The sequence below is a fragment of the Oncorhynchus masou genome, unplaced genomic scaffold (assembly GCF_036934945.1).
Source record: "Oncorhynchus masou masou isolate Uvic2021 unplaced genomic scaffold, UVic_Omas_1.1 unplaced_scaffold_594, whole genome shotgun sequence".
NCBI lineage: Eukaryota > Metazoa > Chordata > Actinopteri > Salmoniformes > Salmonidae > Oncorhynchus > Oncorhynchus masou.
Genome location: NW_027012364.1, coordinates 337531 through 364407, shown reverse-complemented (window position 1 = coordinate 364407; position 26877 = coordinate 337531). Strand labels below are relative to the sequence as shown.

Sequence of the window (26877 nt, the reverse complement as noted above, 5' to 3'; positions counted from 1 at the left end):
AGCTTCTATCTCAAGGCCATCAGACTGTTAAACAGCCACCACTAACATTGAGTGGCTGCTGCCAACACACTGACTCAACTCCAGCCACTTTAATAATGGGAATTGATGGAAATTTATGTAAAATATATCCCTAGCCACTTTAAACAATGCTACTTAATATAATGCTTACATACCCTGCATTACTCATTGCATATGTATAAACTGTACTCGATACCATCTACTGCATCTTTATGTAATACATGTATCACTAGCCCCTTTAAACTATGCCACTTTGTTTACATGCCCTACATTACTCATCTCATATGTATATGCTGTACTCAATACCATCTACTGCATCTTGCCTATGCCGTTCTGTACTATCACTCATTCATATATCTTTATGTACATATTCTTTATCCCTTTACACTTGTGTGTATATGGTAGTTGCTTTGGAATTGTTAGATTAGATTACTCATTGGTTATTACTGCATTGTCGGAACTAGAAGCACAAGCATTTCGCTACACTCGCATTAACATCTGCTAACCATGTGTTTGTGACAAATACATTTGAGTTGATTTGAGATATTGAACTCACACTAGTGTCTGTATGTTGCAGAGTGGACTGGTTAGTCCAACACAGAGCAGCTCCACTCCTCTGTCTCCCAGGTCATTGTAGCTGAGGTCCAGTTCTCTCAGGGGGGAGTTGTAGAGCTGAGGTGTCTGCAGAGCTGAGGTCAGAATCTCACAGGATTCATGTGTGATTTTACAGTCAACCAGTCTGGAGAGAGGAGATATGTCGATTAGAGGTCGGCCGATTAATTAGGGCCGATTTCAAGTTTTCATAATCGGTAATCAGCATTTTTGGATGCCGATTATGGCCGATTAAATTGCAATCCATGAGGAGACTGCGTGGCAGGCTGACCACCTGTTACGCAAGTGCAGCATCAAAAGGACTTTGTTGCTGCAAGGAGCCAAGGTAAGTTGCTAGCTAGCATTAAACTTACCTTATAAAAAACAATCTATCTTCACATGATCACTAGTTAACTACACATGGTTGATGATATTACTAGGTTAGGCGTTGCATATAATCAATGCGGTGCTGTTAATTTATCATCGAATCACAGCCTACTTCGCCAAACGGCTGATGATTTAACAAAAGAGCATTGCCGAAAAAAGCACAATCGTTGCACAAATGTACCTAACCATAAACATCAATGCCATTCTTAATCAATACACAGAAATATATATATTTTTTAAACCTGCATATTTAGTTGAAAGAAATTCATGTTAGCGGGCAATATTAACAAGGGAAATTGAGTCATTTCTCTTTCGTCAGGGTGTATGCAGCAGTTTGGGCCGCCTGGCTCGTTGCGAACTGTGTGAAGACCATTTCTTCCTAACAAAGACCGGAATTAATTTGCCCAAGTTTTACATAATCATGACATAACTTTGAAGGTTGTGCAATGTAACAGCAATATTTAGACTTAGGGATGTTACCCGTTCGATAAACTGCGGAACGGTTCGGGATATCACTGAAAGAATAAACGTTTTGTTTTTCAGAAATGATAGTTTCCGGATTTGACCATATTAAATGACCAAAGGCTCGTATTTCTGTGTTTATTATATTATAATTAAGTCTATGATTTGATATTTGATAGAGCAGTCTGACTGAGCGTTGGTAGGCAGCAGCAGGCTCGTAAGCATTCATTCAAACAGCCCTTTACTCCATTTCCCATCAGCTCTTAGCAATGCTTGACGCTGTTTATGACTTCAAGCCTATCAACTCCTCAGGCTGGCGATACTAAAGTGCCTACAAGAACATCCAATAGTCAGAGGTATATGAAATACAAATGGTAGAGAGAAATAGTCAACGCGTCATAATTCCTTTGCGGCTGAACTCGAAAGGGGTTCCTTCATTATTTTACCGTTCATGTCTTCCATAGAGAATGTCTTGATCTACTTCAAATACGGTCTGTGTTTTGTGCTTAAAACGCCTCGGAGTTTTCATGGTCGTGTAAATCTCGCTAGGATAAGGTAACGTTTGTCAACATATTTTCAGAAATCCACTCTACAATTTAAAAAAAAAATCTTTGTTAATATTTAGCCAATATTGATCAGAGTTACCTATGGATATCTACACAGTTATTAAATTGGCAAGGTGGTGTGAGCCTACACGAAACACAAACCTGATTTGAAGTGAATCTAAAAATATCCTATGGAATATATGAATGAAAGAAACGCTTTTCAGATTTTGCTGGAAGGTGTCATGGGATTTATGACTCACACTTTGGTAGTCAATACATACCATGTCCATTATTAAAATAGGATTTCCTGCATATAGAAATTACAGTTGTTTTCAACATTCATCACAGGTAACTCTAGTTTTATTATTCAAACAGTTGAGAGTATTTGTGTCTCCTAAGCAGACTCTTCAGTATCCCTGTCACTTCAGAGAGCTGTGTGTGTGTGTGTGTGTGTGTGTGTGTGTGTGTGTGTGTGTGTGTGTGTGTGTGTGTGTGTGTGTGTGTGTGTGTGTGTGTGTGTGTGTGTGTGTGTGTGTGTGTGTGTGTGTGTGTGTGTGTGTGTGTGTGTGTGTGTGTGTGTGTGTACGATTATATTAATTTGACAGATAGCAGAGAAAAGCAGAGCACCAGTGTGGCACAATGACATTGAATTGGCACCCAATTTGTAAGTCGCTCTGGATAGGAGCGTCTGCCAAATGACTTAAATGTAAATGTAAATGGAAAGCAAGGTGTCTAATTTGTGATAATTGTCATTATTACAAATATATTTAAAAAAAATAGAAAATCGTCCAATTAATCGGTTTCGGCTTTTTTTGGTATCGGCGTAAAAATCATAATCGGTTGACCACTAATGTCGATACACTGTTAAATATGCAATGCTTTAAGAATAATGAGATACATTAAAAACCTGTTAAAGCTAGGCACAATACTGCCCCCTTTGGAGGAATTGCGTGCCCATAGTAAACAGAAAACAAATCTGTCCAAAATTGCTAATATATGCATATAATACTTATTATTGAATAGAAAACACTCTAAAGCTTCTAAAACCGTTCGAATTATGTCTGTATGTAAGGGAATTCACCCCCGTATTGGACAAAAATGAATGGCAAATTATTGGCATAGTACAAACCATGTACACATTGGTCAATACCACCCAAATCGGCGTTGATTCATGCAAAGTGTACTTCAAATGCCATATGGCTATTGCCAGTTGTAACACTTCAAAAATCCAACAGGTGGCGTGTGCGCTCCACCGTGGTTTTTCATATTGATATTGGACTCCAAGTCAACATCCAAAAGCCAAAATTTGAAAAAATTGATTTTTTGTCAAAAACTTATCACCCCTTAAAAAAGTGCTTTCTGGACCGTTTTTCGAAATTCTTTCGCTTTTTTTGTCAATTACACATGTGTAAGAACTGTATGAATATACTTTTGTCCAATTTTATTATCATTATTTTTTTATTTTTTTTACTTGCGCATTATTGCATGTGTTTTGTCCATCTGCAATATGATTTCATAGGAAGTCAGAAGTCAAAAGTCAATAATTGCAAAATTTCATAAAAAACTTCACACACCCCTAAAAAAGTGCTTTCTGGACCGTTTTTCGAAAAATTTTCGAATTTTGTGTCAATTACACACGTATAAGAACTGTATCAACATACTTTAGTCATATTTTATTATCATAATGTTTTTTTTTTTTACTTGTGCATAAGGCAAATGTTTTGTGGGGGCCAAATGTCATAAGAAATTTGACATGCTCAAAAATCCTTCAGAAATGCAAAATTGACTGGCCTGATGAACTCGGGATGGCCGGGCAGTGATTGTTGTTCCTTTCAATCACTCGTGGTGTTGATTTCATCATGTCCATTTGTTTATGTTTTCTCACTTTTGCAAAGTCACTGTGCATTTGCAATATGGTTAACTGGGCATTCACCATCACCAATTTGTCATGCTATAAAAATCGTGCAGGAATGCCAAATTGACTGGCCAGATGAACTCGGGATGGCTGGGCAGTGATTCTGGTACCTCTCCATCGCTCGTTTGGGTTGATTTCAGAATGTCACTTTTGGTGATGGTACCTCACTGTTAAAACATCTTGCAAATGTTTTCTCACTTTTGCAAAGTCACTGAAAATTCGTGCAGGAATGCCAAATTGACTGGCCTGATGAACTCGGGATGGTTTGGCAGTGATTCTGGTACCTCTCCATCGCTCGTTAGGGTTGATTCCAGAATGTCCATTTGGTGATGTTTCTCACTCTTTCAAAGTCGCTGTGCATTTGCCATATGGTTAACTGGGCATTCACCATCAACCAATTTGTCATGCTATAAAAATCATGCAGGAATGCCAAATTGACTGGCCAGATGAACTCGGGATGGTTTGGCAGTGATTCTGGTACCTCTCCATCGCTCGTTTGGGTTGATTTCAGAATGTCACTTTTGGTGATGGTACCTCACTGTTAAAACATATTGCAAATGTTTTCTCACTTTTGCAAAGTCACTGAAAATTCGTGCAGGAATGACAAATTGACTGGCCCGATGAACTCGGGATGGCTTGGCAGTGATTCTGGTACATCTCCATCGCTCGTTAGGGTTGATTCCAGAATGTCACTTTTGGTGATGGTACCTCACTGTTAAAACATATTGCAAATGTTTTCTCACTTTTGCAAAGTCACTGAAAATTCGTGCAGGAATGACAAATTGACTGGCCCGATGAACTCGGGATGGCTTGGCAGTGATTCTGGTACATCTCCATCGCTTGTTAGGGTTGATTCCAGAATGTCCATTTGTTTATGTTTTCTCACTTTTGCAAAGTCACTGTGCATTTGCCATATGGTTAACTGGGCAGTCACCATCACCAATTTGTCATGCTATAAAAATCATGCAGGAATGCCAAATTGACTGGCCAGATGAACTCGGGATGGCTGGGCAGTGATTCTGGTACCTCTCCATCGCTCGTTTGGGTTGATTTCAGAATGTCACTTTTGCTGATGGTACCTCACTGTTAAAACATATTGCAAATGTTTTCTCACTTTTGCAAAGTCACTGAAAATTCGTGCAGGAATGCCAAATTGACTGGCCTGATGAACTCGGGATGGTTTGGCAGTGATTCTGGTACCTCTCCATCGCTCGTTAGGGTTGATTCCAGAATGTCCATTTGGTGATGTTTCTCACTCTTTCAAAGTCGCTGTGCATTTGCCATATGGTTAACTGGGCATTCACCATCACCAATTTGTCATGCTATAAAAATCATGCAGGAATGCCAAATTGACTGAACCGATGAACTCGGGATGGCTGGGCAGTGATTCTGGTACCTCTCCATCGCTCGTTTGGGTTGATTTCAGAATGTCACTTTTGGTGATGGTACCTCACTGTTAAAACATATTGCAAATGTTGTCTCACTTTTGCAAAGTCACTGTGCATTTGCCATATGGTTAACTGGGCATTCACCATCACCAATTTGTCATGCTATAAAAATCATGCAGGAATGCCAAATTGACTGGCCCGATGAACTCGGGATGGCTGGGCAGTGATTCTGGTACCTCTCCATCGCTCGTTTGGGTTGATTTCAGAATGTCACTTTTGGTGATGGTACCTCACTGTTAAAACATATTGCAAATGTTTTCTCACTTTTGCAAAGTCACTGAAAATTTGTGCAGGAATGCCAAATTGACTGGCCAGATGAACTCGGGATGGCTGGGCAGTGATTCTGGTACCTCTCCATCGCTCGTTTGGGTTGATTTCAGAATGTCACTTTTGGTGATGGTACCTCACTGTTAAAACATATTGCAAATGTTTTCTCACTTTTGCAAAGTCACTGAAAATTCGTGCAGGAATGCCAAATTGACTGGCCCGATGAACTCGGGATGGTTTGGCAGTGATTCTGGTACCTCTCCATCGCTCGTTAGGGTTGATTCCAGAATGTCCATTTGGTGATGTTTCTCACTCTTTCAAAGTCGCTGTGCATTTGCCATATGGTTAACTGGGCATTCACCATCACCAATTTGTCATGCTATAAAAATCATGCAGGAATGCCAAATTGACTGAACCGATGAACTCGGGATGGCTGGGCAGTGATTCTGGTACCTCTCCATCGCTCGTTTGGGTTGATTTCAGAATGTCACTTTTGGTGATGGTACCTCACTGTTAAAACATATTGCAAATGTTGTCTCACTTTTGCAAAGTCACTGTGCATTTGCCATATGGTTAACTGGGCATTCACCATCACCAATTTGTCATGCTATAAAAATCATGCAGGAATGCCAAATTGACTGGCCCGATGAACTCGGGATGGCTGGGCAGTGATTCTGGTACCTCTCCATCGCTCGTTTGGGTTGATTTCAGAATGTCACTTTTGGTGATGGTACCTCACTGTTAAAACATATTGCAAATGTTTTCTCACTTTTGCAAAGTCACTGAAAATTTGTGCAGGAATGCCAAATTGACTGGCCCGATGAAGTCGGGATGGCTTGGCAGTGATTCTGGTACCTCTCCATCGCTCGTTAGGGTTGATTCCAGAATTTCCATTTGGTGATGTTTCTCACTCTTGCAAAGTCACTGTGCATTTGCCATATGGTTAACTGGGCAGTCACCATCACCAATTTGTCATGCTATAAAAATCGTGCAGGGATGCCAAATTGACTGGCCCGATGACCTCGGGATGGCTGGGCAGTGATTCTGGTACCTCTCCATCGTTCGTTAGGGTTGATTTCAGAATGTCGCTTTTGGTGATGGTACCTCACCGCTTAAACATATTGCAAATGGACAAGAGTCACCTGCAAGTCACCGTCCATCAGTCAATTTGATATCATTCAAAGCTAACTATTGGAGGCACTGTCAGTCTCTACGCACCCCAATAATACGTCCCTCCATCCAAGTTGTGCATCTGTGTGATTTAGTTTTCCTTTGAATTTTTATGGGAAAAATGACTGATTTACAGTTCATGGGGGTTGACTAATCACACATATGAAGTTTTGGACAGATCTGATTTTTTTAACCCTTCCAAACAGCCCCTGAGACACCAATTATGGCACTTCCGGTTGGCACAGGAAGCTATAAATACACACATGTCTTGATTGACATAGAAACCTACAGAATCCTGAGTTTTAAGTCTTTAAGTTGAGAATTGACTGATCTACACAGGGTTGAATAATGCAGAGTCATTTTCACCTTTGGAGGTGATGTACATCCAAATACCTTTTGGGTCAATTTAACCACTTCCGGTTGCTCCAGGAAGCTTAGAATCGACACAGGTAGACCTCATAGTGGTCTGATGGAATGTCATAGAAGACAGGTTCATACAGCATTCATAACCCATATAGACTCCAGGTTGTATTTAGGGGAGCAGGCAATGTATTCCTATGGGGAGAGAAGTCAATGCACACTGTTTTTATGTAAACACCTTCTTTTAACTGTGAAGGGTTAATGTCACACGGTCAAGGTTAGGCTTGCACAGATTGGGAGGACCTTAGGAACAGTCCTGTGTTTGAATTGTCCTTCTAAACCTAACGGTTCCGCCGCTGTCACCCAAAATCAAATAACATTGTGGTGCAGGCTTCATTGTGGGCCTATTTTTCTCATGGTCGCTGCGCTTAGACCGAGCGAGCTACGGTCAAGCGGGATATCTCGTTGAACTCGGCACGGCCTTGGGATTATGTTTATGCCATTGCCTGCTCTCTGTGTCTTTAAACACCACGCTTTGTCACTCCATCCTTGCTGTGTGTGTGTGTGAGAGCTTTTCTTTGACATCTGTTGGGAGAAATGAGTGATTTTACAGATCAGGAGGGTTGCTTAATCACATATGAAGTTTTGAAAAGATCTGACCTTTTTAACCCTTGGATACAGCCACTATGACACCATTTAAGGCACTTCCTGTTGGCACAGGAAATAAACTCATAAATAAACTCATATCCTCATTGGGGTATGCCTTTACAGAATCCTGAGTTTTAAGTCTTTACGTTAAGAACTGAGTTATTTACGGAGGGTTTAGTGAGTGTGTGTTATTTCAGAAAATCATAGAAAATCACAGAAATGTCGCAGAGCTCCGCAGCACACTTTAAAAATATTCGTATGAACACCCTGCAACTGGATCTGTAACCGTTGAAAAAAAAACACCTATATCTGAACATCACAAACTGGTCATCGTACGATTTCTCTTAAATGACGATAGATAAATGGCAGATTTTTTTTTTATTGACACCGGAGGCTCCTTGACTTTGACGTGAAGTGAAAAAATCATTTCTCTATTTTCATTTTGGACCTTTAATCCCAGAAATATGGCCATAACTCAAAAACCGTTGAGGCCTAGACGCCATCTTGTTCGGGGCCATCTGCCCATTATGCCAAACCTATGCTCACCAAGTTTCGGCTTCGAAATATTTTCAGTTTTCGAGATATGGCCCGTCGTGATTCAGGATGTTTTGTCCAATAGCAATATGATTGCTTATGCCCTCTTGTGGGATCTTCCGGCATAGCGGAAAAATGGACCAAAATTTGATTATTTTATAAAACGAAAACCGAATGTCCGACAAAGTTCATTTGATGACTTCCCGGTAGGTCTGGCCCTGCCGCTCGGCCCGACGCCGTCCCCGAATTTTAAAAATGTTTTCGGACGTCTAGTAAGGGACTGTACATTTCCAATATGGACTTTCTCACTAACCATACGGTGATTGTCAAAAAGTTCCCTTAAGGTATGTAAAGCAGAACTCACAGGGCAGCCATTCTCCCAAACTCTCTCTCTCATCAGGAAAGTTACCCCAACTTTGACATCATCGCCCCCACCCTTCCCAACCAGCTATGGATCTGGGATCGGTTTCTGTGTCTTCAGCTTGCTGTGTTCTTTCAATGGGGCGCGTAATGAAGAAAATCATTCGAGCTTTGACCGGTTGGCGGGCAAAATACTGAAGTGTCACGAGAATTTAGCTGCGCGTCAGGGCGCATTTGAAGACACGGCACTCTTTTTTCCACATCGTCTGAGGAGAGTTGCGTTATTTTGTTTGAATCGCCAATTGTTTTGTACGTTAATAACATCCTAAAGCTTGATTCTGCACTTAGTTTGACCAGTTTAGTCGACATATAATATGTAATTTTGAAGTTTTGATGCGCAACCGTTCGGGACCAGAAGTCATTTTTGGTGCATTTCACCTGAAGCTGTTAGCATATGCTAATACAAAGACACACGAACTGAAACAAAACGATGTATTGGGTAAGTATGACTCCTTCCACTACATTCTGATCGAAGACCATCAAAGGTAAGGGAATATTTATGTTGTAATTTTGTATTTCTGTTGACTCCAACATAGCAGAGAAATATTGCTTATGTCTGAGCGCCGCCTCAGATTATTGCATAGTGAACGAATTCTGTAACGTTAAAAATAAATGTAACACAGCGGTTGCATTAAGAAGCAGTGTATCTTTCTAACTATATGTAGAACATGTATATTTAGTCAAAGTTTATGATGTGTATTGCTGTTATCTGGCGTTATCTGTCGGAGCTTTCTATAATTTCTCCGTACATTTCTGTAGCATTTTTTGAACATGGCTCAATGTAAACGGAGATTTATGGATATAAATTGCATATTATTGAAACAAAAACAAATGTACTGTGTAACATGTCCTATTATTGTCATCTGATGAAGATTTTCAAAAGGTTAGTGAATTATTTTTCTTTTAATCCTGCGTTTGTGATTGTGTCTTTTGCTTGACAAAATGGCTGGATATCGTCTGTGGGTCTGTGGTGGTTTGACATGTTTTCACCGTAAAACATTTTAGAAATCTGACTCGCTGGGTAGATGAACAAGGTGTTTATCTTTCATTTGAGCTATTGGACTTGTTAATGTGTGGAGGTTAAATATTTCTAAGAATATTTTTGCATTCTGTGCGTCACGGTTTGAGTTGAGTGGGGGGGCGTGTACCATTAAAACAAGATAAGACAATAACAAAAGGACACATGATTCACCAATGCTAAAAACATACTATCTCACTCAAGATATTCAACCTTAGTTTGATATATTTATCACATTGTACGTATGTTTCTGCATATTTCCCAAGATATTCAAATAATGTTAAACATACACATACTAACTAACTACAAACTATATAAACACACAGTAGATACTGAAGATATTTAACTCACACTAGTGTCTGTATGTTGCAGAGGGGACTGGTTAGTCCAACACAGAGCAGCTCCACTCCTCTGTCTCCCAGGTCATTGTAGCTGAGGTCCAGTTCTCTTACGGGGGAGTTTGGTGTCTGCAGAGCTGAGGTCAGAGTCTCACAGGATTTATATGTGAGTTTACAGCGATCCAGTCTGGAGAGAGGAGATGATCTGTTAGATATACAAATCCTTCATTATAATGACACTGTAAACATCAACTCAATAACATAACTTACAGTGCTCTCTTGCAGGTTCTCACCACCGGCAGCAACCTCTGATAACCTTTCTCTGATGTGTTGCATGTCTTCAGGTCAAACTCCTCCAGCACCTCCTCTGACATCAGTAACAGGTAGGCCAGGGCTGAACATTGGTCAGGTTTTAGTCTTGTTTCTGAAAGAGTTCCTGAATGCAGGGAGGTCTGCATGTCTTCAACTAGAGAGTTGGAACCAAGTTCATTCAGACAGTGGAACAAGTTGATGATCCTTTCTGGTGAGGATTCCTGGTTGATCTTGTCTGAAAGGTACCTGACTGTTCTCTCATTGGTCTGTGTTGTACTTCCTGTCTGTGTCAGAAGGCCTCGTAACAGATTCTGATTGGACGCCAGTGAGAGACCCAGGAGGAAGCGGAGGAACAGGTCCAGGTGTCCATTCTCACTCTTCAAGGCCTGGTCCACTGCTCTCCTGTGTAAGTCAGACAACTGGATTGACCCCTTCTCTTCATCATCTTCAATATCCTTCTCCTCTTCATCATCACTAGTGGGGAAGAAAACATTTTCTTTCTTGTCCAGACATGATTCTAAAGCATGCACTGCTGCTAGAAACTCCTGAATGCTAAGATGCACAAAGCTGTAGACCTTGTCTTGGTACAGCCCAGATTCTTCTTTAAAGATCTCTGTACACAATGCTGAGTACTCTGATGCCTCTGTGACATCAAGGCCACACTCTCTCAGGTCCTCCTCATAGAAGATCAGGTTGCCCTTCTGCAGCTGTTGGAAAGCCAGCTTGGCCAGTTTCAGGATCATCTCTTTGTCTGACTGAGACAGTTCCTTTGGGTTTGTCTCTGTGGTTTTGTTGTACTTCCTGTTCTTCACAATGATTTGGATGAGCATGAAGTGTGAGTACATCTGGGTCAGATTTTTGGGGACTTCATCCTTCTCTGCCTCTTTCAGTATCATCTCAAGGACAGTGGCTGATATCCAACAGAAGACTGGCATGTGGCACATGATGTGGAGGCTCCTTGATGTCTTCATGTGCTTGATGATTTCATTGGCCAGATTCTGATCTGTGACATTCTTCCTGAAATACTCCTCCTTCTGTGCATCATTGAACCCTCGTACCTCTGTCACCTGGTCAACACACTCAGGAGGGATCTGATTGGCTGCTGCAGGCCGTGAGGTTATCCAGAGGAGAGCAGAGGGAAGCAAATTCCCCTTGATGAGGTTTGTCAGCAGCACGTCCACTGAGGTTGGCTTCGTGACATCACAGCACGTCTCATTGTTTTTGAAGTCTAGAGGAAGTCGATACTCATCCAGACCATCAAAAATGAAAACAGTTTTGGTTTCACCATCTTCAATGCTGTCAATCTCTTTCAGCTCTGAGAAGTAGTGGGAAAGAAGTTGCATCAGACTGTATTGGTCCTTTTTCAGGTTAAGATCACGGAAAGGAAGAGGAAACATGAAATGAACGTCCTGATTTGCTTTTCCCTCTGCCCAGTCAAGGACGACCTTCTGCACAGAGACTGTTTTTCCAATGCCTGCGATTCCTTTTGTCAGCACAGTTCTGATTGGTTTGTCTTGTCCAGGTAAAGGCTTGAAGATGTCGTTGCATTTGATTGGTGTCTCTTGTGTGGGTTGTTTCTTGGATGCCATCTCTATCTGTCTAACCTCATGTTCATTATTGAGCCCTCCACCTCCACCCTCTGTGATGTAGAGCTCTGTGTAGATGTCTTTGAACAGACTTTGGTTTCCATGGTGTCCAATTCCTTCAGATATGTGTTGATACTTGTGTTTCAGTTTAGCCTTAACGTCTTGTTGGACTGTCAGCAGAGTTTGACCTGTAGGAAAACAATGAGAGTTGGGACTCATCAGTTAATGTGTGTGTTTTATAAGGGCCTTTGTACCGTTCTTTGTGATATTGTATGAAACACAGTCTTACTTCTTCTGTCCAGAAGGTTGTGTGTGATCTTTAATACATCCTCACTGTCCAAACTCTCCACTTCCTTATTGTCATCTGGTAATGGTTCCTGGCTGAAAGCAGGTGGCTGATCACTCTTCATTGATAGCAGGCTGGTTGTAGGTGACTCTGCTCTGGGCTTCTGGACACTGAACAAAACAGGGAGACAGATCACCTCATCTACTTCATTTTAACAACTGTAGAGTGGAACTTCTGAAGTCCTGATGTTTCTTTTAAAGCTACAGTCTGCAATTGGTAAATCCATTTTTGGCCTTTTAAATGAATGATGTACAGTCATGGCCAAAAGTTTTGAGAATGAATATTAATTTTCACAAAGTCTGCTGCCTCAGTTTGTATGTTGGCAATTTGCATATACTCCAGAATGTTATGAAGAGTGATCAGATGATTTTCAAAGCCCCTCTTTGCCATGCAAATGAGCTGAATCCCCAAAAAACATTTCCACTGCATTTCAGCCCTGCCGCAAAAGGACCAGCTAACATCATGTCAGTGATTCTCTCATTAACACAGGTGCGAGTGTTGATGAGGATAAGGCTGTAGATCACTCTGTCATGCTGATTGAGCTCGAATAACAGACTGGAAGCTTCAAAAGGAGGGTTCTGTTTGGAATCATTGTTCTTCCTCTGTCAACCATGGTTACCTGCAAGGAGACACGTGCCGTCATCATTGCTTTGCACGAAAAAAGGGATTTACGGGCAAGGATATTGCTGCCAGTAAGATCGCACCTAAATCAACCATTTATCGGATCATCAAGAGCTTCAAGGAGAGCGGTTCAATTGTTGTGAATGAAGGCTTCAGGGCTCCCAAATTCCAGCAAGCGCCAGGACCGTCTCCTAAAGTTGATTCAGCTGCGGGATCGGGGCACCACCAGTACAGATTTTGCTCAGGAATGGCAGCAGGCAGGTGTGAGTGCATCTGCACGCACAGTGAGGTGAAGATTTTTGGAGGATGGCCTGGTGTCAAGAAGGGCAGCAAAGAAGCCACTTCTCTCCAGTAAAAACATCAGGGACAGACTGATATTCTGCAGAAGGTACAGGGATTGGACTGCTGAGGACTGGGGTAAAGTCATTCTCTCTGATGAATCCCCTTTCCGATTGTTTGGGACATCCAGAAAAAAGCTTGTCCGGAGAAGACAAGGTGAGCGCTACCATCAGTCCTGTGTCATGCCAACAGTAAAGCATCCTGAGACCATTCATGTGTGGGGTTGCTTCTCAGCCAAGGGAGTGGGCTCACTCACAATTTTGCCTAAGAACACGAATAAAGAAGCCATGAATAAAGAATGGTACCAACACATTCTCTGAGAACAACTTCCAGAAACAGAAACAGTTTGGTGACGAACCATGCCTTTTCCAGCATGATGGAGCACCTTACCATAAAGCAAAAGTGAAAGATCAATATTTTGGGTCCATGGTCAGGAAACTCCCCAGACCTTAATCCCATTGAGAACTTCTGGTCAATCCTCAACAGGTGGGTGGACAAAAACCCACAAATTCTGACAAACTCCAAGCATTGATTATGCAAGAATGGGCTGCCATCAGTCAGGATGTGGCCCAGAAGTTAATTGACAGCATGCCAGGGCGTAATGCAGAGGTCTTGAAAAAGAAGGGTCAACACTGCAAATATTGACTCTTTGCATCAACTTCATGTAATTGTCAATAAAAGCCTTTGACACTTATGAAATGCTTGTAATTATACTTCAGTATTCCATAGTAACATCTGACAAAAATATCTAAAGACACTGAGGCAGCAAACTTTGTGAAAACTAATATTTATGTCATTCTCAAAACTTTTGGCCACAACTGTAGACCAATAATTTGGGAACACTTTTCCCTTTAGTTTTATATCTTTAAGATAAATGTATATTTTACATTTAATCTCTTACCACTTAGAACTGGTGTCTTGAGTCATTTTAGAGTCAGTGTTTCCGTCCTCTCTCTCCCAAAAGAGAGTCATTTTAGAGGCAGTAGTCCCGTCCTCTCTCTCCCAAAAGAGAGTCATTTTAGAGGCAGTAGTCCCGTCCTCTCTCTCCCCATAGAGACTCATTTTAGAGTCAGTGGTCCCGTCCTCTCTCTCCCCAGAGAGACTCATTTTAGAAGCAGTGTTCTCCTCCTCTCTCTCCCCAGAGAAACTCATTTTAGAGTCAGTGGTCCCCTCCTCTCTCTCCCCATAGAGACTCATTTTAGAGGCAGTGGTCCCCTCCTCTCTCTCCCCAGAGAGACTCGTTTTAGATGTAAGTCAAAGCTCACTCAGCTACAATAAGAAGAAACAGAACAGTCAATATTCTGAACATTGTTGAAGAACCATTAATAATGACAACACATTTACTATCTGTGGTCAAAGAGTACAATCAGCGACTTCATTTTGTATCCAACATACACAGTCCACTATGTTATTAAACATACACAGTCCAATATGTTATTAAACACACACAGTCCACTATGTTATTAAACACACAGTCCACTATGTTATTAAACACACACAGTCCAATATGTTATTAAACATACACAGTCCAATTAAACATACACAGTCCAATATGTTATTAAACACACACAGTCCAATATGTTATTAAACATACACAGTCCCATATGTTATTAAACATACACAGTCCAATTAAACATACACAGTCCAATATGTTATTAAACACACACAGTCCAATATGTTATTAAACATACACAGTCCCATATGTTATTAAACACACACAGTCCAATATGTTATTAAACATACACAGTCCAATTAAACATACACAGTCCAATATGTTATTAAACACACACAGTCCCATATGTTATTAAACATACACAGTCCACTATGTTATTAAACATAGACAGTCCAATATGTTATTAAACACACACAGTCCACTGTGTTATTAAACACACACAGTCCAATATGTTATTAAACACACACAGTCCCATATGTTATTAAACACACACAGTCCAATATGTTATTAAACACACAGTCCAATATGTTATTAAACATACACAGTCCACTATGTTATTAAACACACAGTCCAATATGTTATTAAACACACAGTCCAATATGTTATTAAACACACACAGTCCACTATGTTATTAAACACACAGTCCAATATGTTTTTAAACATACACAGTCCACTATGTTATTAAACACACACAGTCCACTATGTTATTAAACACACACAGTCCACTATGTTATTAAAGATACACAGTCCAATATGTTATTAAACACACACAGTCCAATATGTTATTAAACACACACAGTCCACTATGTTATTAAACATACACAGTCCACTATGTTATTAAACACACAGTCCACTATGTTATTAAACACACAGTCCACTATGTTATTAAACACACAGTCCAATACGTTATTAAACACAAACAGTCCACTATGTTATTAAACATACACAGTCCACTATGTTATTAAAGATACACAGTCCAATATGTTATTAAACATACACAGTCCACTATGTTATTAAACACACACAGTCCACTATGTTATTAAACACACAGTCCACTATGTTATTAAACACACAGTCCACTATGTTATTAAACACACAGTCCACTATGTTATTAAACACACAGTCCAATATGTTTTTAAACACACACAGTCCACTATGTTATTAAACACACAGTCCAATATGTTATTAAACATACACAGTCCAATATGTTTTTAAACACACACAGTCCAATATGTTATTAAACACACACAGTCCATTATGTTATTAAACATACACAGTCCAATATGTTTTTAAACACACACAGTCCAATATGTTATTAAACACACACAGTCCACTATGTTATTAAACACACACAGTCCAATATGTTTTTAAACATACACAGTCCAATATGTTATTAAACATACACAGTCCAATATGTTATTAAACACACACAGTCCACTATGTTATTAAACACACACAGTCCACTATGTTATTAAACACACACAGTCCAATATGTTATTAAACACACAGTCCACTATGTTATTAAACATAAACAGTCCACTATGTTATTAAACATACACAGTCCACTATGTTATTAAACACACACAGTCCACTATGTTATTAAAGATACACAGTCCAATATGTTATTAAACACACACAGTCCACTATGTTATTAAACATACACAGTCCAATATGTTATTAAACACACACAGTCCACTATGTTATTAAACATACACAGTCCAATATGTTATTAAACACACACAGTCCACTATGTTATTAAACACACACAGTCCACTATGTTATTAAACACAAACAGTCCACTATGTTATTAAACACAGACAGTCCACTATGTTATTAAAGATACACAGTCCACTATGTTATTAAACACACACAGTCCACTATGTTATTAAAGATACACAGTCCAATATGTTATTAAACACACACAGTCCACTATGTTATTAAACATACACAGTCCAATATGTTATTAAACACACACAGTCCACTATGTTATTAAACATACACAGTCCAATATGTTATTAAACACACACAGTCCACTATGTTATTAAACACACACAGTCCAATATGTTATTAAACATACACAGTCCACTATGTTATTAAACATACACAGTCCAATATGTTATTAAAGATACACAGTCCACTATGTTATTAAACACACACAGTCCACTATGTTATTAAACATAGACAGTCCACTGTGTTATTAAACACACAGTCCAATATGTTATTAAACATACACAGTCCACTATGTTATTAAACATACACAGTCCAATATGTTATTAAACACACACAGTCCACTATGTTATTAAACATACACAGTCCAATATGTTATTAAACATAGACAGTCCAATATGTTATTAAACACACAGTCCACTATGTTATTAAACACACAGTCCAGTATGTTATTAAACATACACAGTCCACTATGTTAATTAAACATACACAGTCCAATATGTTATTAAACATACACAGTCCACTATGTTATTAAACACACAGTCCACTATGTTATTAAACACACACAGTCCACTATGTTATTAAACACACAGTCCACTATGTTATTAAACATACACAGTCCACTATGTTATTAAACATACACAGTCCACTATGTTATTAAACACACACAGTCCACTATGTTATTAAACACACACAGTCCACTATGTTATTAAACACACACAGTCCAATATGTTATTAAACATACACAGTCCACTATGTTATTAAACACACACAGTCCACTATGTTATTAAACACACAGTCCAGTATGTTATTAAACATACACAGTCCACTATGTTAATTAAACATACACAGTCCAATATGTTATTAAAGATACACGTTCCAATATGTTATTAAACACACAGTCCAATATGTTATTAAACATACACAGTCCACTATGTTATTAAACATACACAGTCCAATATGTTATTAAAGATACACGTTCCAATATGTTATTAAACACACAGTCCACTATGTTATTAAACACACACAGTCCAATATGTTATTAAACATACACAGTCCAATATGTTATTAAACATACACAGTCCAATATGTTATTAAACACACACAGTCCACTATGTTATTAAACATACACAGTCCAATATGTTATTAAACATAGACAGTCCAATATGTTATTAAACACACAGTCCACTATGTTATTAAACACACACAGTCCAATATGTTATTAAACACACACAGTCCAATATGTTATTAAACACACAGTCCACTATGTTATTAAACATACACAGTCCACTATGTTATTAAACATACACAGTCCACTATGTTATTAAACACACACAGTCCACTATGTTATTAAACACACACAGTCCACTATGTTATTAAACATACACAGTCCACTATGTTATTAAACACACACAGTCCACTATGTTATTAAACATACACAGTCCAATATGTTATTAAACACACACAGTCCAATATGTTATTAAACACACAGTCCACTATGTTATTAAACACACACAGTCCACTATGTTATTAAACATACACAGTCCACTATGTTATTAAAGATACACAGTCCAATATGTTATTAAACACACACAGTCCACTATGTTATTAAACACACACAGTCCAATATGTTATTAAACATACACAGTCCAATATGTTATTAAACACACACAGTCCAATATGTTATTAAACACACAGTCCACTATGTTATTAAACACACACAGTCCACTATGTTATTAAACATACACAGTCCACTATGTTATTAAAGATACACAGTCCAATATGTTATTAAACACACACAGTCCACTATGTTATTAAACACACACAGTCCACTATGTTATTAAACACACACAGTCCACTATGTTATTAAACACACACAGTCCAATATGTTATTAAACACACACAGTCCACTATGTTATTAAACACACACAGTCCACTATGTTATTAAACACACACAGTCCAATATGTTATTAAAGATACACAGTCCAATATGTTATTAAAGATACACAGTCCATTATGTTATTAAACACACACAGTCCAATATGTTATTAAACATACACAGTCCAATATGTTATTAAACATACACAGTCCAATATGTTATTAAAGATACACAGTCCACTATGTTATTAAACACACACAGTCCAATATGTTATTAAACACACACAGTCCAATATGTTATTAAACACACACAGTCCACTATGTTATTAAAGATACACAGTCCAATATGTTATTAAACACACACAGTCCACTATGTTATTAAACATACACAGTCCAATATGTTATTAAACACACACAGTCCACTATGTTATTAAACACACACAGTCCACTATGTTATTAAAGATACACAGTCCAATATGTTATTAAACACACACAGTCCACCATGTTATTAAACACACACAGTCCACTATGTTATTAAACACACAGTCCAATATGTTATTAAACACACAGTCCAATATGTTATTAAACATACACAGTCCAATATGTTATTAAACACACACAGTCCAATATGTTATTAAACACACAGTCCACTATGTTATTAAACACACACAGTCCACTATGTTATTAAACATACACAGTCCACTATGTTATTAAAGATACACAGTCCAATATGTTATTAAACACACACAGTCCACTATGTTATTAAACACACACAGTCCACTATGTTATTAAACACACACAGTCCACTATGTTATTAAACATACACAGTCCACTATGTTATTAAACACACACAGTCCAATATGTTATTAAACATACACAGTCCAATATGTTATTAAACACACACAGTCCAATATGTTATTAAACACACACAGTCCAATATGTTATTAAACACACACAGTCCAATATGTTATTAAACACACAGTCCACTATGTTATTAAACATACACAGTCCACTATGTTATTAAACACACACAGTCCAATATGTTATTAAACACACAGTCCACTATGTTATTAAACATACACAGTCCACTATGTTATTAAACACACACAGTCCACTATGTTATTAAACATACACAGTCCACTATGTTATTAAACACACACAGTCCAATATGTTATTAAACACACACAGTCCACTATGTTATTAAAGATACACAGTCCAATATGTTATTAAACACACACAGTCCACTATGTTATTAAACATACACAGTCCAATATGTTATTAAAGATACACAGTCCACTATGTTATTAAACACACACAGTCCAATATGTTATTAAACACACACAGTCCAATATGTTATTAAACACACACAGTCCACTATGTTATTAAAGATACACAGTCCAATATGTTATTAAACACACACAGTCCACTATGTTATTAAACATACACAGTCCAATATGTTATTAAACACACACAGTCCACTATGTTATTAAACACACACAGTCCACTATGTTATTAAAGATACACAGTCCAATATGTTATTAAACACACACAGTCCACCATGTTATTAAACACACACAGTCCACTATGTTATTAAACACACAGTCCAATATGTTATTAAACACACAGTCCAATATGTTATTAAACACACACAGTCCACTATGTTATTAAACATACACAGTCCAATATGTTATTAAACACACACAGTCCACTATGTTATTAAACATACACAGTCCAATATGTTATTAAACACACACAGTCCACTATGTTATTAAACATACACAGTCCACTATGTTATTAAACACACACAGTCCACTATGTTATTAAACACACACAGTCCACTATGTTATTAAACACAAACAGTCCACTATGTTATTAAACACACACAGTCCACTATGTTATTAAACATACACAGTCCAACATGTTATTAAACACAAACAGTCCAATATGTTATTAAACACACACAGTCCAATATGTTATTAAACACAAACAGTCCACTATGTTATTAAACACACACAGTCCATTATGTTATTAAACACACACAGTCCACTATGTTATTAAACACACACAGTCCAATATGTTATTAAACATACACAGTCCAATATGTTATTAAAGATACACAGTCCAATATGTTATCAAACACACACAGTCCAATATGTTATTAAACACACAGTCCACTATGTTATTAAACACACACAGTCCAATATGTTATTAAACATACACAGTCCAATATGTTATTAAACACACACAGTCCAATTAAACACACACAGTCCATTATGTTATTAAACACACACAGTCCACTATGTTATTAAACACACACAGTCCAATATGTTATTAAACATACACAGTCCAATATGTTATTAAAGATACACAGTCCAATATGTTATCAAACACACACAGTCCAATATGTTATTAAACACACAGTCCACTATGTTATTAAACACACACAGTCCACTATGTTATTAAACACACACAGTCCACTATGTTATTAAATACACACAGTCCAATATGTTATTAAACATACACAGTCCAATATGTTATTAAACATAAACAGTCCAATATGTTATTAAACATACACAGTCCAATATGTTATTAAACACACACCGTCCACTATGTTATTAAACATACACAGTCCAATATGTTATTAAACACACACAGTCCACTATGTTATTAAACACACACCGTCCAATATGTTATTAAACACACAGTCCACTATGTTATTAAACATACACAGTCCACTATGTTATTAAACATACACAGTCCACTATGTTATTAAACACACACAGTCCAATATGTTATTAAACATAAACAGTCCAATATGTTATTAAACATACACAGTCCAATTAAACACACACAGTCCACTGTGTTATTAAACACACACAGTCCACTATGTTATTAAACATACACAGTCCACTATGTTATTAAACATACACAGTCCAATTAAACACACACAGTCCACTGTGTTATTAAACACACACAGTCCAATATGTTATTAAACACACAGTCCAATATGTTATTAAACACACACAGTCCACTATGTTATTAAACACACACCGTCCAATATGTTATTAAACACACAGTCCACTATGTTATTAAACATACACAGTCCACTATGTTATTAAACATACACAGTCCACTATGTTATTAAACACACACAGTCCACTATGTTATTAAACACACACAGTCCACTATGTTATTAAACACACAGTCCACTATGTTATTAAACATACACAGTCCACTATGTTATTAAACACACACAGTCCACTATGTTATTAAACATACACAGTCCATTATGTTATTAAACACACACAGTCCACTATGTTATTAAACACACACAGTCCAATATGTTATTAAACATACACAGTCCAATATGTTATTAAACACACAGTCCAATATGTTATTAAACACACACAGTCCAATATGTTATTAAACACACAGAGTCCAATATGTTATTAAACATACACAGTCCAATATGTTATTAAACATACACAGTCCACTATGTTATTAAACACACACAGTCCACTATGTTATTAAACACACAGTCCACTATGTTATTAAACACACAGAGTCCACTATGTTATTAAATGCACACAGTCCACTATGTTATTAAATGCACACAGTCCAATATGTTATTAAACATACACAGTCCAATATGTTATTAAACACACACAGTCCAATATGTTTTTCATTTGATTTGACTTGGATCCCCATTAGCTGACTCCATAACAACAGCTAGTCTACCTGGTTGGATCCACTGACCCCATAACAACAGCTAGTCTACCTGGTTGGAATCCCTGACTCCATAACAACAGCTAGTCTACCTGGTTGGATCCACTGACCCCATAACAACAGCTAGTCTACCTGGTTGGATCCCCATTAGCTGATTCCATAACAACAGCTAGTCTACCTGATTGGGTCCCCTGTCTCCATAACAACAGCTAGTCTACCTGGTTGGATCCCCTGACTCCATAACAACAGCTAGTCTACCTGGTTGGATCCCCATTAGCTGATTCCATAACAACAGCTAGTCTACCTGATTGGGTCCCCTGTCTCCATAACAACAGCTAGTCTACCTGGTTGGATCCCCTGACTCCATAACAACAGCTAGTCTACCTGGTTGGATCCCCATTAGCTGATTCCATAACAACAGCTAGTCTACCTGATTGGGTCCCCTGTCTCCATAACAACAGCTAGTCTACCTGGTTGGATCCCCTGTCTCCATAACAACAGCTAGTCTACCTGGTTGGATCCCCTGACTCCATAACAACAGCTAGTCTACCTGGTTGGATCCTCTGACTCCATAACAACAGCTAGTCTACCTGGTTGGATCCCCATTAGCTGATTCCATAACAACAGCTAGTCTACCTGATTGGATCCCCTGTCTCCATAACAACAGCTAGTCTACCTGGTTGGATCCCCTGACTCCATAACAACAGCTAGTCTACCTGATTGGGTCCCCTGTCTCCATAACAACAGCTAGTCTACCTGGTTGGATCCCCATTAGCTGACTCCATAACAACAGCTTGTCTACCTGGTTGGATCCCCATTAGCTGACTCCATAACAACAGCTAGTCTACCTGGTTGGGTCCCCTGACTCCATAACAACAGCTAGTCTACCTGGTTGGATCCCCTGTCTCCATAACAACAGCTAGTCTACCTGGTTGGATCCCTTGTCTCCATAACAACAGCTAGTCCACCTGGTTGGATCCCCTGACTCCATAACAACAGCCCATTTTGGGGGGGACATCAATTACAGCAAAGTACTTAATTAATTGTTAACCAGAAATAATTTGATATTGATATAGACATGCCTGCATTGGGTCTTTAAAGCTAGAATCCTTAGTTGCTACATCCATTTTTGGAGTTGAATTAATGATATACTGTGACGACCCTCCCACTCTGTCTGCCGTATTCTCTCTTTGTTCTCGTTTCCTTATTAGGATGCCTGTGGGCGGAGTTTGGAGAGTCATCAGCTACATGGGAAACACCTGGGTCCAGTGTGTCCAAGGACAAATACACCACTTCCCCATTCTTGGAGGAGACTCTCTCCATGCAGACACCTTTTGGATTTTGTTGTGTATCTTGGTGGTTTCTGGTTGTTTGTTTTTGCACCTTTCAACACCCTGCATGGTCACATTTAACGTGGTAGGTTAGGATGACTAATGTGGCAGGTTAGGATAATTAACGTGGCAGGTTAGGATAATTAACATGGTAGGTTAGGATAATTAACGTGGTAGGTTAGGATAATTAACATGGTAGGTTAGGATAATTAACGTGGTAGGTTAGGATAATTAACGTGGTAGGTTAGGATAATTAACATGGTAGGTTAGGATAATTAACATGGTAGGTTAGGATAATTAACGTGGTAGGTTAGGATAATTAACGCGGTAGGTTAGGATGACTAATGTGGCAGGTTAGGATAATTAACGTGGTAGGTTAGGATGACTAATGTGGCAGGTTAGGATAATTAACGTGGTAGGTTAGGATAATTAACGTGGTAGGTTTGGATAATTAACGTGGTACTGTAGGATAGGATAATTAACATGGTAGGTTAGGATGACTAATGTGGTAGGTTTGGATAATTAACGTGGTAGGTTAGAATAATTTACGTGGTAGGTTAGGATAATTAATGTGGTAGGTTTGGATAATTAACGTGGTTGGTTAGGATAATTAAAGTGGTAGGTTAGGATAATTAACGTGGTACTGTAGGTTAGGATAATTAACATGGCAGGTTAGGATAATTAACGTGGTAGGTTGGGATAATTAACGTGGTAGGTTAGGATAATTAACATGGTAGGTTAGGATAATTAACATGGCAGGTTAGGATAATTAACTTGGTAGGTTAGGATAATTAACGTGGTAGGTTAGGGATAATTAACGTGGTAGTTTAGGATAATTAACATGGTAGGTTAGGATAATTAACATGGTAGGTTAGGATAATTAACGTGGTACTGTAGGTTATGATAATTAACGTGGCAGGTTAGGATAATTAACATGGCAGGTTAGCATAATTAAACTGGTACTGTAGGTTAGGATAATTAACATGGTAGGTTAGGATAATTAACGTGGCAGGTTAGGATAATTAACATGGTAGGTTAGGATAATTAACGTGGTACTATAGGTTAGGATAATTAAAGTGGTACTGTAGGTTAGGATAATTAACATGGCAGGTTAGGATAATTAACATGGTAGGTTAGGATAATTAAAGTGGTAGGTTAGGATAATCAATGTGGTACTTTAGGTTAGGATAATTAACGTGGTAGGTTAGGATAACTAAAGCCAACACCTCATTTGGCCGCCTTTCGTTCCAGTACTCTGCTTCCTGTGACTGGAACGAATTGCAAAAATCCCTGAAGTTGGAGACTTTTATCTCCCTCACCAACTTCAAACATGTGCTATCTGTGCAGCTAAATGATCGCTGCAGCTGTACATAGTCTATTGGTAAATAACCCACCCATTTTCACCTACCTCATCCCCACACTGTTTTTATTTATTTACTTTTCTGCTCTTTTGCACACCAGTATCTCTACCTGTACATGACCATCTGATCATTTATCATTCCAGTGCTAATCTGCAAAATTGTAATTATTCGCCTACCTCCTCATGCCTTTTGCACACAATGTATATAGACTCACCTTTTTTGTACTGTGTTATTGACTTGTTAATTGTTTACTCCATGTGTAACTCTGTGTTGTCTGTTCACACTGCTAAGCTTTATCTTGGCCAGGTCGCAGTTGCAAATGAGAACTTGTTCTCAACTAGCCTACCTGGTTAAATAAAGGTGAAATAAAATAAAATTAAAATAAAAAACTAACATGGTAGGTTAGGATAATTAACGTGGCAGGTTATGATAATTAACGTGGTACTGTAGGTTAGGATAATTAACGTGGTACTGTAGGTTAGGATAATTAACGTGGTAGGTTAAGATAATTAACGTGGTACTGTAGGTTAGGATAATTAACATGGTAGGTTAGGATAATTAACGTGGTAGGAGAGCAAAATGTTTCAACAACGAGAGTCTCTATTGGACAAATTCAGGTAGTTCCCTCTCCTTATCATTTAGTGCAGGGATGGAGAACATTGATAAGGTGGGGGCCACAAAAAAACAGAAGACATCATGAGGGGCCTCAGTGTCTCGTGGGTCTGCGTACCCACATCCGTACAGCCCCATGGGTCAGGAGAAAACATTTTCAGGTTTACAGATAATTCTACTCATGTTGCATGGGGACATGTTGCCATGGGGTGGAGGCAAATGTAAACAGTTTTTAATATGATAACTGATGATCAATGGGACCCACCCCGGTTGGTAATTCAACCATGCTTACCACAAGTTTAGCGACAAGACTAATTTACCAATCTAAAAACATGTAGCTAACATGGGCTAATAGACTGACTGCTGATGCTCAACCACATTTACAAAATGCACCGTGTGTTTTCTATTATTCTGACGGTCAACAGGAAGTTGAGACCCAGACTGAGTTCCAAAACAATGTTTTTTATTATTGGTTGCGGGCCGCCAGTTGCACGTCCCTGGTTTAGTGAAGAGACTCATGTTCTGCTTGAGTTCACTTGAGTTGCGATCCGTTTATCTCGCCCGGCGCACCGGGGTTTTCATTCTGAGAAAAGGCGTGCTGATGATTCAACCCGGGGTTCACAACGCGCATAGTTGAGCCGGTGACGTTATATCGAGCGCATCTGCAGTTCGCCAAACGGACCACCGCCTTCCTGATCTGTCACCAGAAAGTTTTAACTTAATATTTGATTTAGCCCTACATATAAATAGTTAATATGCACATTGTTGAACGTCACATTTACTTGACGAGACAGACTATTTGATTTAATGATGGCTACACATAATTCCGATGCACGTCTCCTTTCAGGAAGTGAACGTGAGCCAGTTTTTCAGATAATAATCACCTTAATGTGCTGTCATTCACCGACAACAATAATACCATACCTCATAGCACCGTAAGCCTTTCTCACATTACATTGGATCTTATTGATTAGGCTAATCACTATAAATCAATACCAATGTAAATAAGCCTAAAATAATAATTATTGAACGTTTAAATCAATATTGTATTAACTTGGCGGATGTCTTAACCCCTAAATCATCTCTCTCTTTATGATGACTTAACTTCTCAAAACTACTTTTCTACATTACATTGTAAAAGAAAGCTACAAACATCTGAAACATTTTTATTCGACGATAACGTCCGTTACTTCCTCTACTTCCTTATACAAATATTTCCTGTTTCAACTAGTGATGGGTCGTTC

At 38.5% G+C, this 26877-nt stretch overlaps 1 protein-coding gene across 4 annotated transcripts in view; it reads right to left on the bottom strand.

The window, feature by feature from the left end:
• The window catches only part of LOC135536312 (NACHT, LRR and PYD domains-containing protein 5-like), a 50006-nt gene that overhangs the window by 21907 nt on the left and 1222 nt on the right, over nt 1–26877 (bottom strand). For 2 of the 4 annotated variants that reach the window (XM_064962666.1, XM_064962667.1), the window contains exons 2-6: nt 14227–14594; nt 12309–12475; nt 10392–12207; nt 10135–10308; nt 575–757 (exon numbers count right to left, since the gene is read on the bottom strand). In XM_064962666.1, the coding sequence (XP_064818738.1) occupies nt 575–757; nt 10135–10308; nt 10392–12207; nt 12309–12475; nt 14227–14522 (2636 nt within the window). In that variant the 5' untranslated portion in view covers nt 14523–14594. Of the gene's footprint in view, nt 1–574; nt 758–10134; nt 10309–10391; nt 12208–12308; nt 13686–14226; nt 14595–26877 lie in introns of those variants that run through there. The other 2 variants (XM_064962669.1, XM_064962668.1) reach the window with 2 other exon arrangements.